We start from the raw sequence: 16,930 nt of genomic DNA on the forward strand, positions 1-16,930 counted from the left end.
TTCTGATTTGAGTTGAGGAAGGAAGTCTAGGCTGGAATATAAACATGGGTGTTCTTGGCATGGAGATGATATTTCAAGCCATGAGACTACATGAGATCACTAAGGATGGAACGCAGAGAAGCGAAGAGGACTAAGGGCTGAGCCCCAGCCCTTCAGTGTTAAGAGGTCAGTATTGAAGGAAGAAGCAGCAAAGCGGACGGAAAAGGAACAAGTGAAGTAGGAGGAAAACCAGGAGAGGGTGGTGTCTTGGAAGGCAAATGACGAAAGTGTAGCAAGGAGGAGGGAAGGGTCAACTGTGTGAAATGCTGCTGCTACTTCAAGGAGGATGAGGATGGGACAATGTGGAACCAGGAGGGAATTTCACAAAAGCTGTGTGGTGGAATGGCAGGGAAGACAGCCTGACTGGAAAAGGTTTAAGAGAGAATGGGAGCAGAGAGATTAGAGGCTCAGAGTATAAAGAGCTATTATAATAGAAATTTAACCTTCATTACGTGCTAAGAGCCAATCACAGAGTGATATTTTACAAATGTTATCATTTAATTTTCACAATTCTTTAATTATGTCCAGTTTACAGCTGAGGAGCCTGAGACTTGGGAATTATGTAATGTTTCTGAGGCCAACAGCCCTTGGCCAAGGTCACTTTCTCTTGCTGGATCTCAGTCTTAAAATCCTCACACTAAATTAGACCCCTTTCGTCTTGAAAATTCTGTGATTGTTGGCTCCTGCACAGTATCTGACCTGCTGCTTACTTAAAGTCTCCCAAGAGGAGGCTGTGTGACCTCAGAAATGAAGCACATTGGCCCTGGAGTGCAATTAACTGGGTTTGAAATGTCAGCCCTGCTTTGTAACTAGTTGTTGATTTAAATAAGTTATTTAGCATTGCTAAGCCTTAGCTGAAACCCTGGTGCTACAACGACTACGGCTGCTGACCAAGAGGTCGGCAGTTTGAATTTGCCAGGCACTCCTTGGAAACTCTATTGGGCAGTTCTACTCTGTCCCACAGGGTTGCTAGGAGTCGGAATTGACTCCACAGCAATGGGTTTGTTTTGGTTTGGTTTGGGCTTAAGCCTTAGCTTCTTGAGCTCTAAATTTGAGATAACATCCCATCCCCTTTGTTCTTTCCAGACCTTCAAGGTTAAAGACAACTTCCCTGGTTCCCTTTGTAGTGTGATGGTATTGGAGAAGATCAGAGGCATGTGCACGTTGGAGACCAAACCAAAACCAAACCTACTGCCATCGAGTCGATTCTGACTCATAACAACCCTATAGGGGCTGGCTCAGTGCTTCTTCTAATGGAGCAGTGAGTTCACAGAGATGTGCTGCCTCTCAGCACTATCCTTCCCTCTTAACCACACAGGGAACTGAAAGGAGAGAGAGAGAGGAGCATGAAAACTTGGTATTATAGCAGTACCAATTATGGTAATAAGTTCCGGAATTCACAGAGAACCAGCACAGACATCTGATGAGGTCTGGCCCTTCCCATGTAGGGAGAAATGATTTCCTGCTCCCACCTCAGCCCCTCAAATGTCCAGTTTCAACATCTGCCACTTGGTTCATCCTCTGAACATGATGTGAGGGCATGAGCCCATTGTCACTGTCAAGTTCTGACTAAAGACAACCAGGGAGGTATCATCCGTCTATCCTTCCTTGGAATGTTTGTCGTTGTGTGCCGCTGAGTCAATTACGACTCAGAGTGACCCTATAGGACAGAGCAGAACTGCCCCATAGGGTTTTCTAGACTGTAATCTTTACAGAAGCAGGTCGCCAGGTCTTTTCTCCTGCAGAGCAACTGGCGGGTTTGAACCACTGAACTTTCAGTTAGCAGCCAAGTGCTTAACCATTGCTCCAACAGAGCTCCTTTCTGGGATCTTTAGGAACCTTCATTATTTGACGAAGGTCATAGTCTCCAGAGAGAGGCACAAGAAGTAAGCGGGGAGAGGCCCAGAGGAAATATCAGTACTATCTGTTGCTTTTATTTGGATATTTCTCTTAGGTACAAGCTCTCTCTTGCTTTATAAACAGCAAAGGCAGAGAAATGCCTGAACTTGTAGTAGTTGTTAGGTGCCTTCAAGTCTATTTTGACTCACAGTGACCCTGTGTACAACAGAATGAAACACTGCCTGGTCCTCTGCTATCCTTACAATCATTGCTATATTGAACCCATTGTTGCAGCCACTGTGTCAATCCATCTTGTTGAGGGTCTTCCTCTTTTTTGCTGACACTCTACCAACCATGATGTCTTTCTCCAGGGACTGGTCATTCCTGATAACATATCTAAAGTACGTGAGACAAATTTTGCCATCCTTGCTTCTAAGGAGCATTCTGGCTGTACTTCGTCCAAGACAGATTTGTTCATTTTTCTGGCAGTCCGTGGTATATTCAATATTCTTTGCCGACACCATAATTCAAAGGCATTGATTCTTCTTCGGTCTTCCTTATTCACTTACCAGCTTTCTCATGCATATGAGGTGATTGAAAACACCATGGCTAGGGTCAGGCACACCTTAGTCTTTAAAGTGACATCTTTGCTTTTTAACACTTTAAAGAGGTCTTTTGCAGCAGATTTGCCTGATGCAATGCAATGGTTTGATTTCATGACTGCTGCTTCCATGGGCATTGATCGTGGATCCAAGTGGAATGAAATCCTTGACAACTTCAATGTTTTCCCCGTTTATCATAATGTTGCTTGTTGGCCCAGTCTTGAGGATTTTTGTTTTCTTTATGTTGAGGTGTGATCCATACTGAAGGCTGTGGTCTTTGATCTTCACCATCAGTAAGTGCTTCGCGTCCTCTTGACCCTAAGAGAGGGCCTCTTACATTCCTCCACTGTTTAAGCTGGAGAAAGTCTAGGAGCCTCCTTCCATTTCTGCATTAGTCAGAGACTCACTGACTCAGAGATTCTTAGAGCTGGCAGAGTCCTTGGAACTTATGCCAGGTGGGCTGCAGGTGAGTCACCCAGGAAGTTGTAAACAATATTGATCCCCAGCCATCTCTATCTCGTCGAGTCTGATTTAGTGGAACCAGGATGGAACCCAGCAATCTGTATTTTCTGAAAGGTTTACTCTGCTGCCAGCAGGTTTGGGAAGCACTGATTTAATCCAGTATTCTTCATGGTATAAACAGGGCTTCAGACAAGACCTGCTGAGAATTTGCATTTCTAACAAGGCCCCAGATGATGCTAATACTGCTGGTTAGGGACTAACTCTGAGAGCCACTAGTAGGGCAGTGGTTCTCAAAATTTATCATACATACGAATCACCTGGGAATCTTGGTAAAATGTAGATTCTGATTCAGTGTATCTGGGGTGGAAATGCAAATTCTCAGCAGGAGTTTGAACCGGAAGGAAACAGTTCAAAACCCTGGGCATAAATAAAGGCACTGAGGCTCAGCCAGGCAAACAACTTCCCTAAGTCCTACCCTTGGGGCTTCATTATTGAAGGACACCTGGTAACTCCTCAAATGTCCAGTTTCAACATCTGCCACTTGGTTCATCCTCTGAACATGATTTGAGGGCATGAGCCCATTGCCACTGTCAAGTTCTGACTAAAGACAACCAGGGAGGTGTCATCCGTCTATCCTTCCTTGGAATGTTTGTTGTTGTGTGCCACTGAGTCGACACAAGTTCACGGTCTTCTTTGCTTTAAACCCCGTCCTCTACGCACCTTAAGTAAATCCTTGTTCTTCCTGGGCGCTGGTTCTTTCCTTTGCCTTGGGAGAAATGTGGTGGATATACTGACTGATCCAGCAGTGACATATAAGGTTAAAAGAAACCCTCGCCGTGTATGTGACAATAACGTTTCAGAAGAACCAGCTATTCCATGGACACAATTACTCTCACACAAACAAATGAATCTTAGTTTTCTGTGACATCACCACTTGTTAACATCCTCACAGTCAAGGGTCTTATTCTACTTCACTAAGAGTGTAAGAACTGAAGCTTGAGTGTGTCAGTGCCTTGCCCAGAGTTTCAGTGCTACACAGGATCTGCTGTCCTTTTGTGGATTCGGAGGCCATTTCCCTCGTATCCCGCCGCAGTCAGCATCAAGGGGTTCCCAACAGCGTGGTCACACAGTAGTGGACTTTCAATGAGTCACATTATCGTTTTAAACATGTCCACCATCTACTGAAGAGAGGCTTGAGTTTTTTTTTTTTTTTTTTTTGCTTTTGAGAAACTATTTTTTCCCCCTATTTGTTGTAGTGGGCTTTTTATAACGGTCAAGAGCATCCCCTCTGCAGCCTACCTCTGCCACCTAGAGTTGTGTGACCTTAGGAAGGTTACTTCACCCTTCAGCTCCTTAGATTCCTCATCTGTAAAATGGGGATAATAATAGTACCTACCTCATGGAAAGGAGCTACGGTGCATAGTGGTTAGGCACTCGGCTGCTAACTGAAAGGTTGGTGGTTCGAACCCACCAGCTGCTCCGAGGGAAAAAGACCTAGCAATCTGCTTCCATAAAAATTATAGGCTGGGATCCCCTATGTGGCAGTTCTACTCTGTCCTACAGTACAGGGTCACTATGAGTTGGGATTAACTCAACAGAAAACACCACCACCTTGTGGAGTTCCTGTGAGTATACAGTGAGTTAATACCTGTGAAACATAGCGCAAGCATCTAGCATGTAGCAAGCACTCTATGTTCACTATCATAAGTATTATTATTTTGATGATTAGGCCTATATCTAGTGAAGTGATAGTATCATAATCACAAATAAGCTATCAGTATTTCAAAATGGAAACAGCACAAATGCCTGAGTAGTGTTAATTACATTAGCAATCATTTAAACCTTTGAAAGATTTTCTGACTTTGCAGACTCTCCGCCAAATATTCAAATGCCTTGTGAACTCCGTTCCTGCATATCTTGTATACCTTATACCCTGAATGGGCAGAGTTACACAGAAATCAAGGATCACACAGACAAAAGCAATTGTCGCTCATATCCATATTTATTGCCTGGTGGCTAGTCCCACAACTGTGGTCAGATATTTTGCAAATTATTTTGAGGTCCTGAAACCAGCACAAAAATTGCCATTAGGAAATATATTGGGGTGTGGCTGAAAGTTAGGCAGTGGCCTTTGAAATATCTAAATCATAGAGACACATGAGGGCACTGTAACCTACCAGCAGTAGAGAAAACTTTCTTCTAAGAGTGACTGTTATCGTTGGAAAAGGACAGTGGGGTTGCCAAGCCCCTGACTGGTGCCCTCTCTCTCAGCTGATCTTTGACAGCCAGGGGAAGTCAGGCTCAGTGAAGGCTGCTATCGTTCATTAGAAAATCTCCAGCGGGGAGCGTGATTATAACGATCACCCATGCCGTTATTGTCTGTTAGTCTTGGCTTTGTAGCCCCTTCTCAGGGTGGCTCAGCTGGGAGTCACTGAGGGCTGCCTCATAAGGCTGTCTGCCTTTGGCTGTGCAATGTCTGTGATGTGCGATGGTTGAACTTATTACCATTATGCCACCACAGACTCTGAGCTAATGAAAGCCGCCTTCGGGCTGGGCACTGGGGGTGTGCCATCAACCCAGCACCCCCCAGGTGGGGCTGTCAACAAGCCCAGCAGGAGAATGGTGGCACTGCCGTGCCTGGGTTTCTCCCACAACCCGTCAACCTCAGCACAGCTCCACCTCCAACCCTTTCCAGCAGCCGCTGTAACAAGAACAGCAGCTGTACTATTTCAAAGACAACGATTTTAAAAGAATAGATTTGTAAATCCAGTGGGAGCAGTATTCATTTTAATAGAACATGGCTTGGGGGTTCCTGAGTGTCATCCTGCTGGAAATTACATTTTTCTGTTGGGGGCCAGAGAGGGAGCTATAGAATGTTTGCCTGTAACAGCCATCAATGTGTTTTTGTTTGTTTTCGTTCTGTTTTTAGCTTTAATTTACTTTGATTTCCCTCATCCTGTGGTCTAATTAGTTCCCCATGTACAGCTAATACTGAGTTCTCCTATAATGCCCCATTAGGTGACTAGATCATTTTAGCTGAAGGAAGAATATAAAATATTACTTCCAAAGGACTAAATTTGGAAACTGTTGGAAATATTCAATCCATTCATTTGATTGGTATTTCATTTTTGGTAAAGAGAAGAAATGCAATACTTTAGTGGGTTTTTTTTTTTTTGGTAATACACACACTGAACATTCAGCTGGCTGCGGAGAGAAAATGCAGGCAGAGCCCATCTGTGCACTGTAGACTTGGCCTTTGTAAAGCAAGCAGCTTTAATGAAGTCTTTGGGGACTGGGGAGGAGAGGGAGAGGGGCTGGGAGTTTGGGTTAGAGCTGATTTCCTTTCCCTCAGAAGTAGGGAAGTAACTCCAACCTCATCCTTCAGGCTGATGGTGGTTGTAACTCTGTTGGTATTTGATGGGAACCAGGCTTAGCATGGGTTTATTTTGGCCTATGCATTCTTCCTGTGGTGGCCAGGTACATGGGGCTTCTTCCCCTTGACTAAGGAAGCAGGCGTCCCTTCACTGCTGAGGAGGGAGAGAGAAAGGTAGTTAGCACATTGGGATCAAAGGGTTGCATCTAAATGGAAAATTCCAAATTCTTCTAGGGAGGGCAATGGAAAGCAGAAAAACAGCAGCCAGTAGCCATCTTTTTCTGGGGCTTTGAGGGAGTGTCTTAGCCTCTCTGAAGCTCAGTTTGCTCATCTCTAATGGTACCGGTGGTCCCTACCATCTCTCATATTCTGTAAATTCTCAAATTCAGATTTTTATGTTACAGGGAAATGACAGAAAGCTCTGTTTGCGTAAATGTCTCAGAGGATGCTAGAATCATGCCAATTGCTTCATAATAGCACCCACGGATTGAGTACTGGGTGCTTGTTGTGTGCCAGGCACTAGGCTAAGCATTTCACATGGACTTGATTTCATTTTACCCTCACAGCAACCCCATGATGTAGGTATTATGATCCCTGTTTTACCTAGAAAATGAAGCTTGGAGAGGTTAAATAGGCCCCACAGCAGTAGCTAAAATGGGGTCAAATCCAGGTCTGTTGTACTCCAAATCCCTGCCTCTTTGTCCACCTGCCTCTGACGGGGCATCACCCCCTCCTGCTTCAGGCCTGTGCATAGGCTGGTCATTCTGCCTGGACTTTTCCCTCCACATCTTCTCTCTCTCCCTCCCTCATTGCACTGATGCCTACACCCTTTACAAGGTTGAGGAGGAGCTCCCGACAAGGTCGGGCTGCTATAAGCACTCTCTCATGTTGTTTTCCTTCATAACGCTTATAACTACGTGTTTATTTGTCTGTTTATTTGGGGGAACGCCTGCCTCTCCAAGTGGACTGTGAACTCCTTAAGGACAGGGCCTGAGTCTTAAATCATTGCTGCAACCCCAACTCCTAGCACATGGAGCTGAGTACATAGGGGACCTGATGGATATTCAGTACTATTTTTTGAAGCAGCAAATGATTAAATAAAGAGGTCACAGAAAGAGATGTCATAAAGAGACTGTGTCCCTCTCTTGAGAAATTCCAGTGTGAACATATGTGTCAGTGTCTTGTAGCGAATTAGGTGTTACACAGTTATCAGCTTATTTCGTCGAATCATCTCCTTGATAGTCCCTTGTCACATGTTGTAGGCACCTCAGGCACCCTTGCAGGATGCTGTCTGAGCCAGGGTCCGAGGCCTGACAAGTGGTGTCAGCTTCCAACACCTGTGTGACAGGAAGCAATGCCGTGACAGCTGTGGAATTGTGTAGCCTCCTTCAGTCAGATGGCTTTTCCCCCTTCTTTCTCTTCCAGTGCTTCTGTACGTGAGGAAAGAGACTGACGATGTGTTCGATGCTTTGATGTTGAAGTCGCCCACGGTGAAGGGCCTGATGGAAGCGGTAAGCAATAAACCTTCAGACTCTGGTTTGTATTCTCCTTAGCTGGAATCCATTTATTAAAATGTACCCATCAAGATTGTGCCAGAATGAGCTTTATGGGAAAAAAAAAAAGAAAGAAAAAGAAGGAGCTGAGATTTATAGAGACACTGCTTTCTATACTGTCATGGCTTATTAGCATCTTAAGGAGAAAGGAACTTTGAAAAACTGCCAAGTCCCTGTCAATTTAAGGCTAATCAGAGTGAGATGCCATGGAGGAAGGTTACCCTGTGAGTTTTCATTTGTCTCTTTGCGTGAAACCGAATTAGATACATCAACTTCCAAACATAGACAGAACAAGAACAATTAAGAAAGGTCTCACTAGCTGTGATAGTGTAATCCAAAATAAAAATAGGATCTCTTTTGGTAAAAAATATGTATATATATTGTGAATTATACTGATTTGAGAAAGATTCTGAAGTCCCTCCCTCTCTACTCCCTATCTAGTCTAGTATTATCCACCTTGGGCTCAGGGAAAGTTACTTTACTAGCCTCTTTCCATCTGAATATGGCTTTAATATGACTCCACCTTGAATGTGGTTTCTAGCCCTCCCCTCTTTTCTTTGTCTGTGTAACTGTGTTTTAGGAGATCTAGGTTTTATAGTGATGGACACGAGACACCCAGAGACAGTTCAGACTCACTTATTCACTTACTGATCTGGAAAACTGCTACACTGGAACAGCATCTAGGGTTACGGCTAAAGGTCAGAGTGCACAGGAGTGTTCCCAAGGCGCCATTTCTGCTGCCACCAAGCCCTCAGGCGGTTCTGAGCAGGAACATCAAGGACAATACTCTTAGGGACTGTTATCTAGGACTTGGTAATCTTTTCTGTTCTGTAGGATTTTTCACTAGAATGGGGGTTGTTGCAACTGAATCTAATCTGCCCCATATAAAGGAAACACTGAAATACAAATGAACAATGAACCAACATGAACAAAAAAAAGAAAAACCAGAATCTAGATCTCTTTAAATGAACCAGAATTTTTGGACACTGAAATTGCTTGAATGAATACTTATAAGCTAGAAAAGCTCATAAAAGATTCAGACCTGTCTGGGGTCCTTTGGACAATCACAACCCCAGTCTGGCATTTTAACCTATCACTGAAACTGACTTGCCTGGGACAGAGGTGGATATGAAAATAAGTAGGGCAATTGCTTAAAATGGATATTCCCAGACCTCAACCTCAGAGATCCTGATTCTGCTAAACTGGGGTGGGGGTGGGGGACCAAGAATCTGCATTTTTAACAAGCTTACAGGATATTCTGAGTCAGGTGGGTGTGAGAACCACTGATCTGGATCAACTCCTAATGGATTCATTACCCTACAATCCTGCCTTTCTCTTTGGTGTCTTCTCTTTTCCGTCCATGACATCTGGCCAGTTCTAAAGTGTTCTGTAGGAGTTTATAGTCTGACTGCCTGTGATCTCACGGGACTACAGTGGAGTTAAATGTCACCCTTATTCACACTCAAACAGCAGCCCAACCACCTCTGCACACAATCCTTGCCACAGGAGAGTCAGGTTTTTCATCCCAAACTCATTACACCTGCCTTGCTGAGGAAGTTAGAGGGAAGAGCAATGCATAATATTGTTTGGCCTTATAAGCCATGGAGAGGTCAAGTTCTTTAGGCAAGCTTTGGTCAGATCCCAGACAGTCCTGATTTCATCTCTCCTTTATTAAGCCTAGAAAGAAAATGTTTTAATGAAACACCAACACTAACTACTGTATTTTTATACAAATAATTCATGCATTATATGTTATCTTAGGCTGAGTTCTCTAGAGGAAGCAAAACCAATAAACCATATAAACATATATACAGAGAGATTTATATCAAGGAAATGGCTCATGCAGTTGTAGAGGCTGGAACATCCCAAGTCTGTGGGTCAGGCAGGAGGCTTCTCCTAATTAATGTAGCCGCAGGGGCTGGTGAACCCAAGATCGGCATGTCAGACAGCAGGGCCCTGACTCACAGGCTGTGGAGATCAATGAATCTCAAGATCGACAGGCAAGACTGCTGGTAAACTGCCAGCTCAAGTCCCAAGAAGCAGAGGTCAGATGAGCAGGAGCCAGCTGCAGGATCCAGAGCAAGCAAAAGTCTGCAAGCCTTGCCAGAAAGTCTACCTATATTGGATGCAGGCCACACTCCCAAGGAAACTTCCTTTCAGCTGATTGGCTACTTGCAGCAGATCTCATCATGGAGGTGATTGTATTATCATAGGATTGCCAGACTACATCATAACTGCCAAACCACTGAGAATCATGGCCCAGCCAAGTTGACACACAACCTTAATGATCACAAACGTCTTTTGCCAACTGAGCAACCTCCTCAAGCATTATTTTCCTAGGCGTACTATGTGTGTCACATGTGAGTGTGTTATTTACTTGGGTGCATTATTCACGAAAAATACAGTATGTCCTTGCTTCTTACATTGTGTAGATGGGAAAACAGGGCAAGAGACTCTCCTTCAGGATCCTCAGATAATGCAACCTGGTGGTAAACTCCAAAGGAATGACAGTAGCAGCTCCTGCAATTTGGGGGCAGCCACTGAGACAACAGGTTCTATTTAAGTGAAGACTTGAACACTGTGAAATGAGAAGGCAGACTTGTGAAGAACCCAGGATCCTGCTCACTGTAGTTGTCCCATAATTTTATATAGGACTTGGGTAGGGTGAGAATGGGGATGGATTCTCTGAGGATAAGAACTTCACTGGTATATGACATTCCTCCCACATTGACACTTACCAGTAGGTACACATGGAGACAGTATAGCTTAGTGGGTCAGCATATGGACTTTGGCCTCAGAAAACTTATGTTTAAATCCTGACTGTGCAAGTTGCTTAAGCTCTCTGAGCTCAAGTTTCTTCATCCTTAAAATAGAAATAATAATAGTACCTCCTTCACAGGGTTGTTGTAAGGACTAAATGATTCAGTATAGATATAAAACTTTTTGCATGGTTCCTAGTGTGTATATCGTTGTTGTTGTGTACGGTCTAGTTGGTTCCAACTCTTAGTGACCCTACATAGCATAATAGAACTGACCCATAGGGTTTCCTGTGGAGCGGCTGGTGGGTTTGAACCACTGACCATTTGGCTAGCTGCCAGGCACTTGACCATTGCATCACCAGGGCTGCTTGGTGAATATATTAAGTACCCCATAAAGTTCAGTATTTATTAATAAACTTATGTTTGTAGTAGGAATCAGAGCTAAAGAGGACACAGTGCGAAGACCTCTTCCTTTCCTCAGATTTTAGATTTCTCCAATATTCTACTTCCTATTTTTTTTTTATATAGACACTGTCCAAAAGATGGAAGGTTATTTTAGCTTATGATTTCATGGTATAAACATCCCATTTTTAATTACAAATGTCTATGCTCAGTTCAGAAAACTTGGAAGTGCACAAAGGATTAAAAATAAGCATTCCCAATGTGCACCCCCCCCTTCTGAGAGAACTGTCATTTAGCACGTATTCTCCACGCATAGAAGGGAGGGCCATGTGGGTGACCTCACCCAGCTCGTCTGCAGAAGGAATCTTTTTGTAAGCCCTGCCAGATTGCCAGCATCCTCCATGTAGTAGCCTGCTCAGTCTCACGTCTTTCCAGGGTTCTGAGTTGGGCAAAACATATCTCCCAGCCTCACATGGAGGCAAGAGGTGCCATCTCAGTGTGCCATGTCATGCCTTTGAAGATTGCACTGCGAGCAGGACTCTGACTTCATGGAGATTGTTGTCCTCAGCAGCCAGTTGCTTCTTTGTTCTGGGGGAGGGAGGGTCCATGAGCCTTTCTCCTGAATAGTCGCAACACAGCCCAATTTTCTCTAAACGTTCAGAATCTGAAGCCAGAGTGCCAGGTTCTGGCTTTTGAATCCTGGCTCAGCCCTTATTAGCTGAGGGACCCTGGACAAGTTACTTAACGACTTGAGCCTTAGTTTCCTTATCTGTGAAATAGGGCCCCTAACAGCACCTACTCTGTTGTAATGATGTGAGGATTAACCAAGTTAATAGACAAAGAGCTCTCAACACAGTGCCTAGTGCATAGTAAGCACTCAATCAATGTTGCCTCCTGCGGCTGCTGCAGCTACTCCCAGCAGACCCAAGTAGAACTTGAATTGTGCAGGTTTTATGCCCCTTGCCTAGTTCTCTTATTGATTGATTTGTGGCTGAGGTATGTTTGTTCAGGTGTGGGGAAGCTGGGCTAGTAATAGAGACGAAGGTCCAACCAAATTCATCCTCCCTGAAAAGACTCAAGAATCAGATTCACATCTTTTAGAAAAGGGAAAACTAACAGATGAAGTCTTGTTGATGTTGTGCTGAAAAAGACCTATTCCGTCTTAATCTGGAAGCTCTGCTGAAACTTGTCCACCATGGGTGACCCTGCTGGTATTTGAAATACTGATGGCATAGCTTCCAGCATCACAGCAACTTGTAAGCCACCACAGTATGACAAACTGACAGATGGGCAGTGGGAAAGGCAATTAGGGCAGGTCTTTCCAGGATCCATCTCTCAAACTATTGTTGCTGCGTCTTCATAAAAGGGAGACACAATCCTTGTAAAAATGAAATAAATAGTACAGGTTTGTACAAAGTGAAAAATAGAAGAATCTGCTTGTTTCTGTCCACCCCCCAAGGGTAGTCACTGTTAATAGATTGGTGAGTTCTTCAAATATTTGCTATATATTTACAGATACACTTTTTTTTTTTTAATACAAATGGGATCACATTATACACATTGGCGTATTTTCCACTTAATATCACCAACTTTTTTTTTCATGTTAATTCATGTAGGCTTTCCACATTTCTTTTAACACCTACATAGTTTTCAACTGTGAAAATATTAAAATGTGTCTAACACATTTTGTTATATACAGTTTTTTTCTGTTACAAATGGTGAAGCTTTGAAAATCTTTACATACGTCTGAGTGTATTTCTGTAGACCAGATAGGTTACTAGGTGTGGAGGATCCGGATCAAAGGATATGTGCATTTTAAATTTTACTAGCTGCTGTCAGATTACCCTCCTAAATGGTTGGGCTCCCTTCTCTCCCATCTACAGAGTGGGAGAGCTGCTGTTTCTCACACTCTTGCTGGTGCTTTATTATTAATATTATAGGTTTTGTTAGCCTGATAAGTTGAAAGGAGTATCTTACTAGTGCTTTAACTTCATATTTTAAAATCCTGAAGCAGTGCATTTTTTCATATGCTTCTTGGCCAACCCCCCCCCCCACCCCCCACCCCATGAATTGCGTCTTCATGTTATTTTCTTCATTTTTCCATTGGGTTGTCAGTCACTGTCTTATTGACTTACAGGAAATCTTTACTAAGTGATGGAAGTTAGCTCCATGTCTGTCGTTTGTATTGCAAAAATGTTTCTAGTGTATTATTTGCCTTTCTCTTTCTATGCTGATTTTTGCCATACTGAGTATTTTTCAATTCTATGTTGTTTTGTCAACCTTTTTACCTTGTTCTTCAGGTGTCTTGCTTAGAAAGCTCTTCCTTACTTTACGATGATGGATACACAAAGAATTGATTCTTGTATGCTTCCGGTACTTTCATGGTTTCATCTTTCATATGTTAATCTTCAATCCACTTGAAATTTACTTTGGTATAAGGAGTGGGATCCAGTTTAACTTGAAAACATGTTTTCTGTGTGGCTACCTATTTAGTCCCGGGTGATAATTTGAGTCCATCTTTTTCTGACTGATTTTAAATGCCACCTTTGTCAAAGATTAAATTCCTATATGATTGAGTCTTCTGTTGAGTGATTTAAGGTTTGTCGAGAGAGCCTTATGAATGAGGTGTTCAGAGAGCTGAACTCGTGAGGGAAGAGCCTTGGCCCCCAGGAGAGCCCCAGGGAGACAGAAACAGGAGCTTCATCTCTTGCCTTTGCGTGCACCCCTCCCATGCTCATCTGCCTTTTTGCCATCATTGTTACAGATATCTGAGAAATACGGGCTGCCAGTGGAGAAGATTGCAAAACTTTACAAGAAAAGCAAAAAAGGGTAAGAAAGAAACTGAACTTAAATTTACTTCCAAATCAGATAAATCTATACGATGCCTTTCAAAACAGAGGTGGTGGCTTTTTGTACATTTTGTTGGCAACCTTTAATACAAACGGTGCATCATGCTTCCAAGCGATCAGAGAGCAGCTTGCATGGGCAATGCATTTTGAAGATCTTCAATGAGAGAGGGAGGGAGGGAGAAAGTGCGTTGTCATGAAGTCAGCTGAGATGCCATTTTCCAATGATAGGGTGGGATAGAGAGGGCTGGGGTGGTGAGGACGCTGGGGACCATGCCAAGTCACCCCTCTGCAGAGTGAAATTTATAGGGATCACATACTGCTCTCAAGTTTTGTTTCAGGGTTGCAGAGTGGGAACAAAAAGGGTACAGGGTATAGGGGACTCTTCCAGCATTCAAAATGATCTCAAATTATCAGTGGGCTGGAGAGCTGAGTTCTTGTCATTTATTGAGTATTGGTAGGTCCTGGACCCCCCGCTGAGGGCTTTGTATGTGTTGTTCCTTTTACTCCTCACTGCTCTCTGAGGTGTAGAGCCTGTTATTATCTCCAACTTACTGATGAGGAAACTGAGCCAGAGGGAGGTTGAGCACCTTGCCCTAGGTCTCCTGGTCAGTGAGCAGAAGAACAGATTTGAATCCAGGCCTGTGGCTGGAAAGTTTACATTCTTACCCGTCACATTTGCTCTTTGACAGCCTCTGAGCCTCGCTCGGGACCCCTGTTTGTGAGGTTCTGAGAGTAGTGGCTGCAGGACCTGGATTGAGTGACAGGAGAGGGTGGCCACTGAGTCAGCTTCTGGAACTGTTTTTCCACAAAAAGCAGAAAATGAATCTTCTCTGGGCCTCTTTCCTAAAGGAAACATTACCTGCAGTGCTCAAATCTCTTGGTTGACTAGGAGTCAAGCAAGAAACCCTTTCCACTTCAGCCCTTGTTGGAAAGCTCACTACAATGCTTTTTTTAAATAGTTTTTTTCCCAAGGCCGATGCAACAGGCTGGGTGAATTCCTTTGGTGGTGAGACCTGAACAGTGTCTTGGGGTCTTACTGCTGAGTAGAATTCCTCAGTGTAGATGCACCTGCTGATGATGATAATATTTCACGTTCATTGAGCCCTGAGTCAGGCCCTGCGCTAAATGCTTTAATGCTAACAACAATCCTATAAAGTAGGATTGTTATTCTTATTTTTGCAAAAAGAATAAACTGAGGCTCTGAAAGGCTAAACAACTTGTCTGATGACACATAGCTGTACAATGATAGTTCTTATTTTCAAACTAAGATCTGCCTGACTTTCAAGAATGGGTGTGGCTCAAGGCATTCTAAATCCTGGACAGACCCTGGAAGTTGTTGGTTTTCATAAAACTAAATCCACTGGGAATAGATTTTAGCCAAGGAATAGGTAAACCAGTTGCCATCCACTGAACTCTGACTCGTGGTGATTCCCTGTGTGTCAGACTGGAACTGTGCTCCACAGGGTTTTCAATGGCTAATTTTTTGGAAGTAGATTACCAGGCCTTTCTTCCAAGGCACCTCTGGGTGGACTCCAATCATCAACCTTTTGGTTAGTAGCTGAGTACATTAAATGTTTGCACTACGCAAGGACTCCTAATGAGTAGGTGGCATGTGGTAAAAGTAAGAGCTTGAGAGTAAGGCAAAACTGATTGAACTTGGGGGAAAATGATTTAACCTCGCTCAGCTCAGTTTTCTCACTTGCAAATGGCAATGATAGCACCTTGGAGGTTGCCTTGAGGATTAAATACAAGTTCTCTAAAACATTAACATGCATTATGTGCTCAACAAAGGGTAGCTACAGTTGCTGTTTATTTTCTTCATCCTTCTAAGAGCACTTTCTCAAATGCATTTTCAAGAGGCAATATGGTTTAATAAAAAAAGTTAGGGAACCTAAGTGTGTAGGTTCTGCTCTGGCACCAGTTAACTCTGTGATTTCAGGTTCTGCTAACTTTTCTGAACCTCAGTTTACTGATCTATAAGGCAAAGAGGGCTGGGTTGCTCTGAAGTCGTACAGAAGTTATCAGCGATGAGGTTAGTTCTGAAAAACAGAGGCTTTGCTGTAAGTCTCTCTGCTTACTTGAAACTGGTTTCTGTGGAAAGAAAATAGAATGAGGGTCCTCTTTTCCTGCCTTGTCTTCTCGCTCGTCCACCTCTCCCAGCCTCCACTGCAAAAGCAGGGCTAAGGGAATTCCTGTTCAGGAGCTGTCCTTGTACTGGGCCCACTGCTCATGGCAGTCTTTGTCTTCCCTCCCCTGCCTCATGTCACAGCATCTTGGTGAACATGGATGACAACATCATCGAGCACTACTCGAATGAGGACACTTTCATCCTCAACATGGAGAGCGTGGTGGAAGGCTTCAAGATCACGCTCATGGAAATCTGAGCCCTGGTCCCGGCAGCCCTTCGGCAGGAGCTCTCAGCACCTTCATCCCCAGGAAGGACAGAGGCCTCGACCCCAGAACCGCAGACTCAACTCACCCATCTCACAATTGCTGTTACAAGATTGCGCTGGGCAGTAGGACAAGGAACAAAGCCCCATTTGATGTCAATATATTTGTCCCATCCACCAGAGGGCATCCCGTGGAGCCGAAGCCTGAGCCCCTCAGGACGGTGCCTTGGGCCTGTCAGATCCTTATTTATTGCCCACCTTTTCCCAGAGCCTGGGGTCCAGGACTCTGCAGATCACTGCTGGTTCCAGATCAGACCATCCAGAGCCCTCGCCTTCAAGGGATACACATCCAGTCAATTTATCCTAGAGAGCCTGCAACATTCTCTCTGCTTTTTTCTCACCTCCCTCCCCACATCTCCAGAGTGGCTGGACCAAGTGAGCTACTTCTTGGTGTAGTAGTCACAGGTGGGGTAGGAGGTGGATGTCCCCCTCACTGGTCAAAAACCTTCAGGTTGCTCTGGGGAAAGTTGTCTTGCTAAATACCTCCAGGGGTTCCCAGCAAGTGACCACGAGGACTTGTACAGGAAGACATTCTGCTACAATGTAATTAGTAGGTGACAAAGAACGTACGCCTGGCTATCATGTACATATTGTTTATAATA

The 16,930-nt window shown here is 44.0% G+C and overlaps 1 protein-coding gene across 1 annotated transcript in view; it reads left to right on the forward strand.

Moving 5' to 3' along the window:
• The window catches only part of GRHL2 (grainyhead like transcription factor 2), a 108,834-nt gene extending 92,199 nt beyond the window's left edge, over positions 1-16,635 (forward strand). The window contains exons 13-15 of the mRNA XM_010588434.3: positions 7,741-7,826; positions 13,794-13,858; positions 16,148-16,635. Of these exons, the coding sequence (XP_010586736.1) occupies positions 7,741-7,826; positions 13,794-13,858; positions 16,148-16,262 (266 nt within the window). The 3' untranslated portion in view covers positions 16,263-16,635. The remainder of the gene's footprint in view (positions 1-7,740; positions 7,827-13,793; positions 13,859-16,147) is intronic.
• Positions 16,636-16,930: the final 295 nt, after the last annotated feature.

This window comes from Loxodonta africana, chromosome 14 (assembly GCF_030014295.1).
Source record: "Loxodonta africana isolate mLoxAfr1 chromosome 14, mLoxAfr1.hap2, whole genome shotgun sequence".
Taxonomy (NCBI): Eukaryota; Metazoa; Chordata; class Mammalia; order Proboscidea; family Elephantidae; genus Loxodonta; species Loxodonta africana.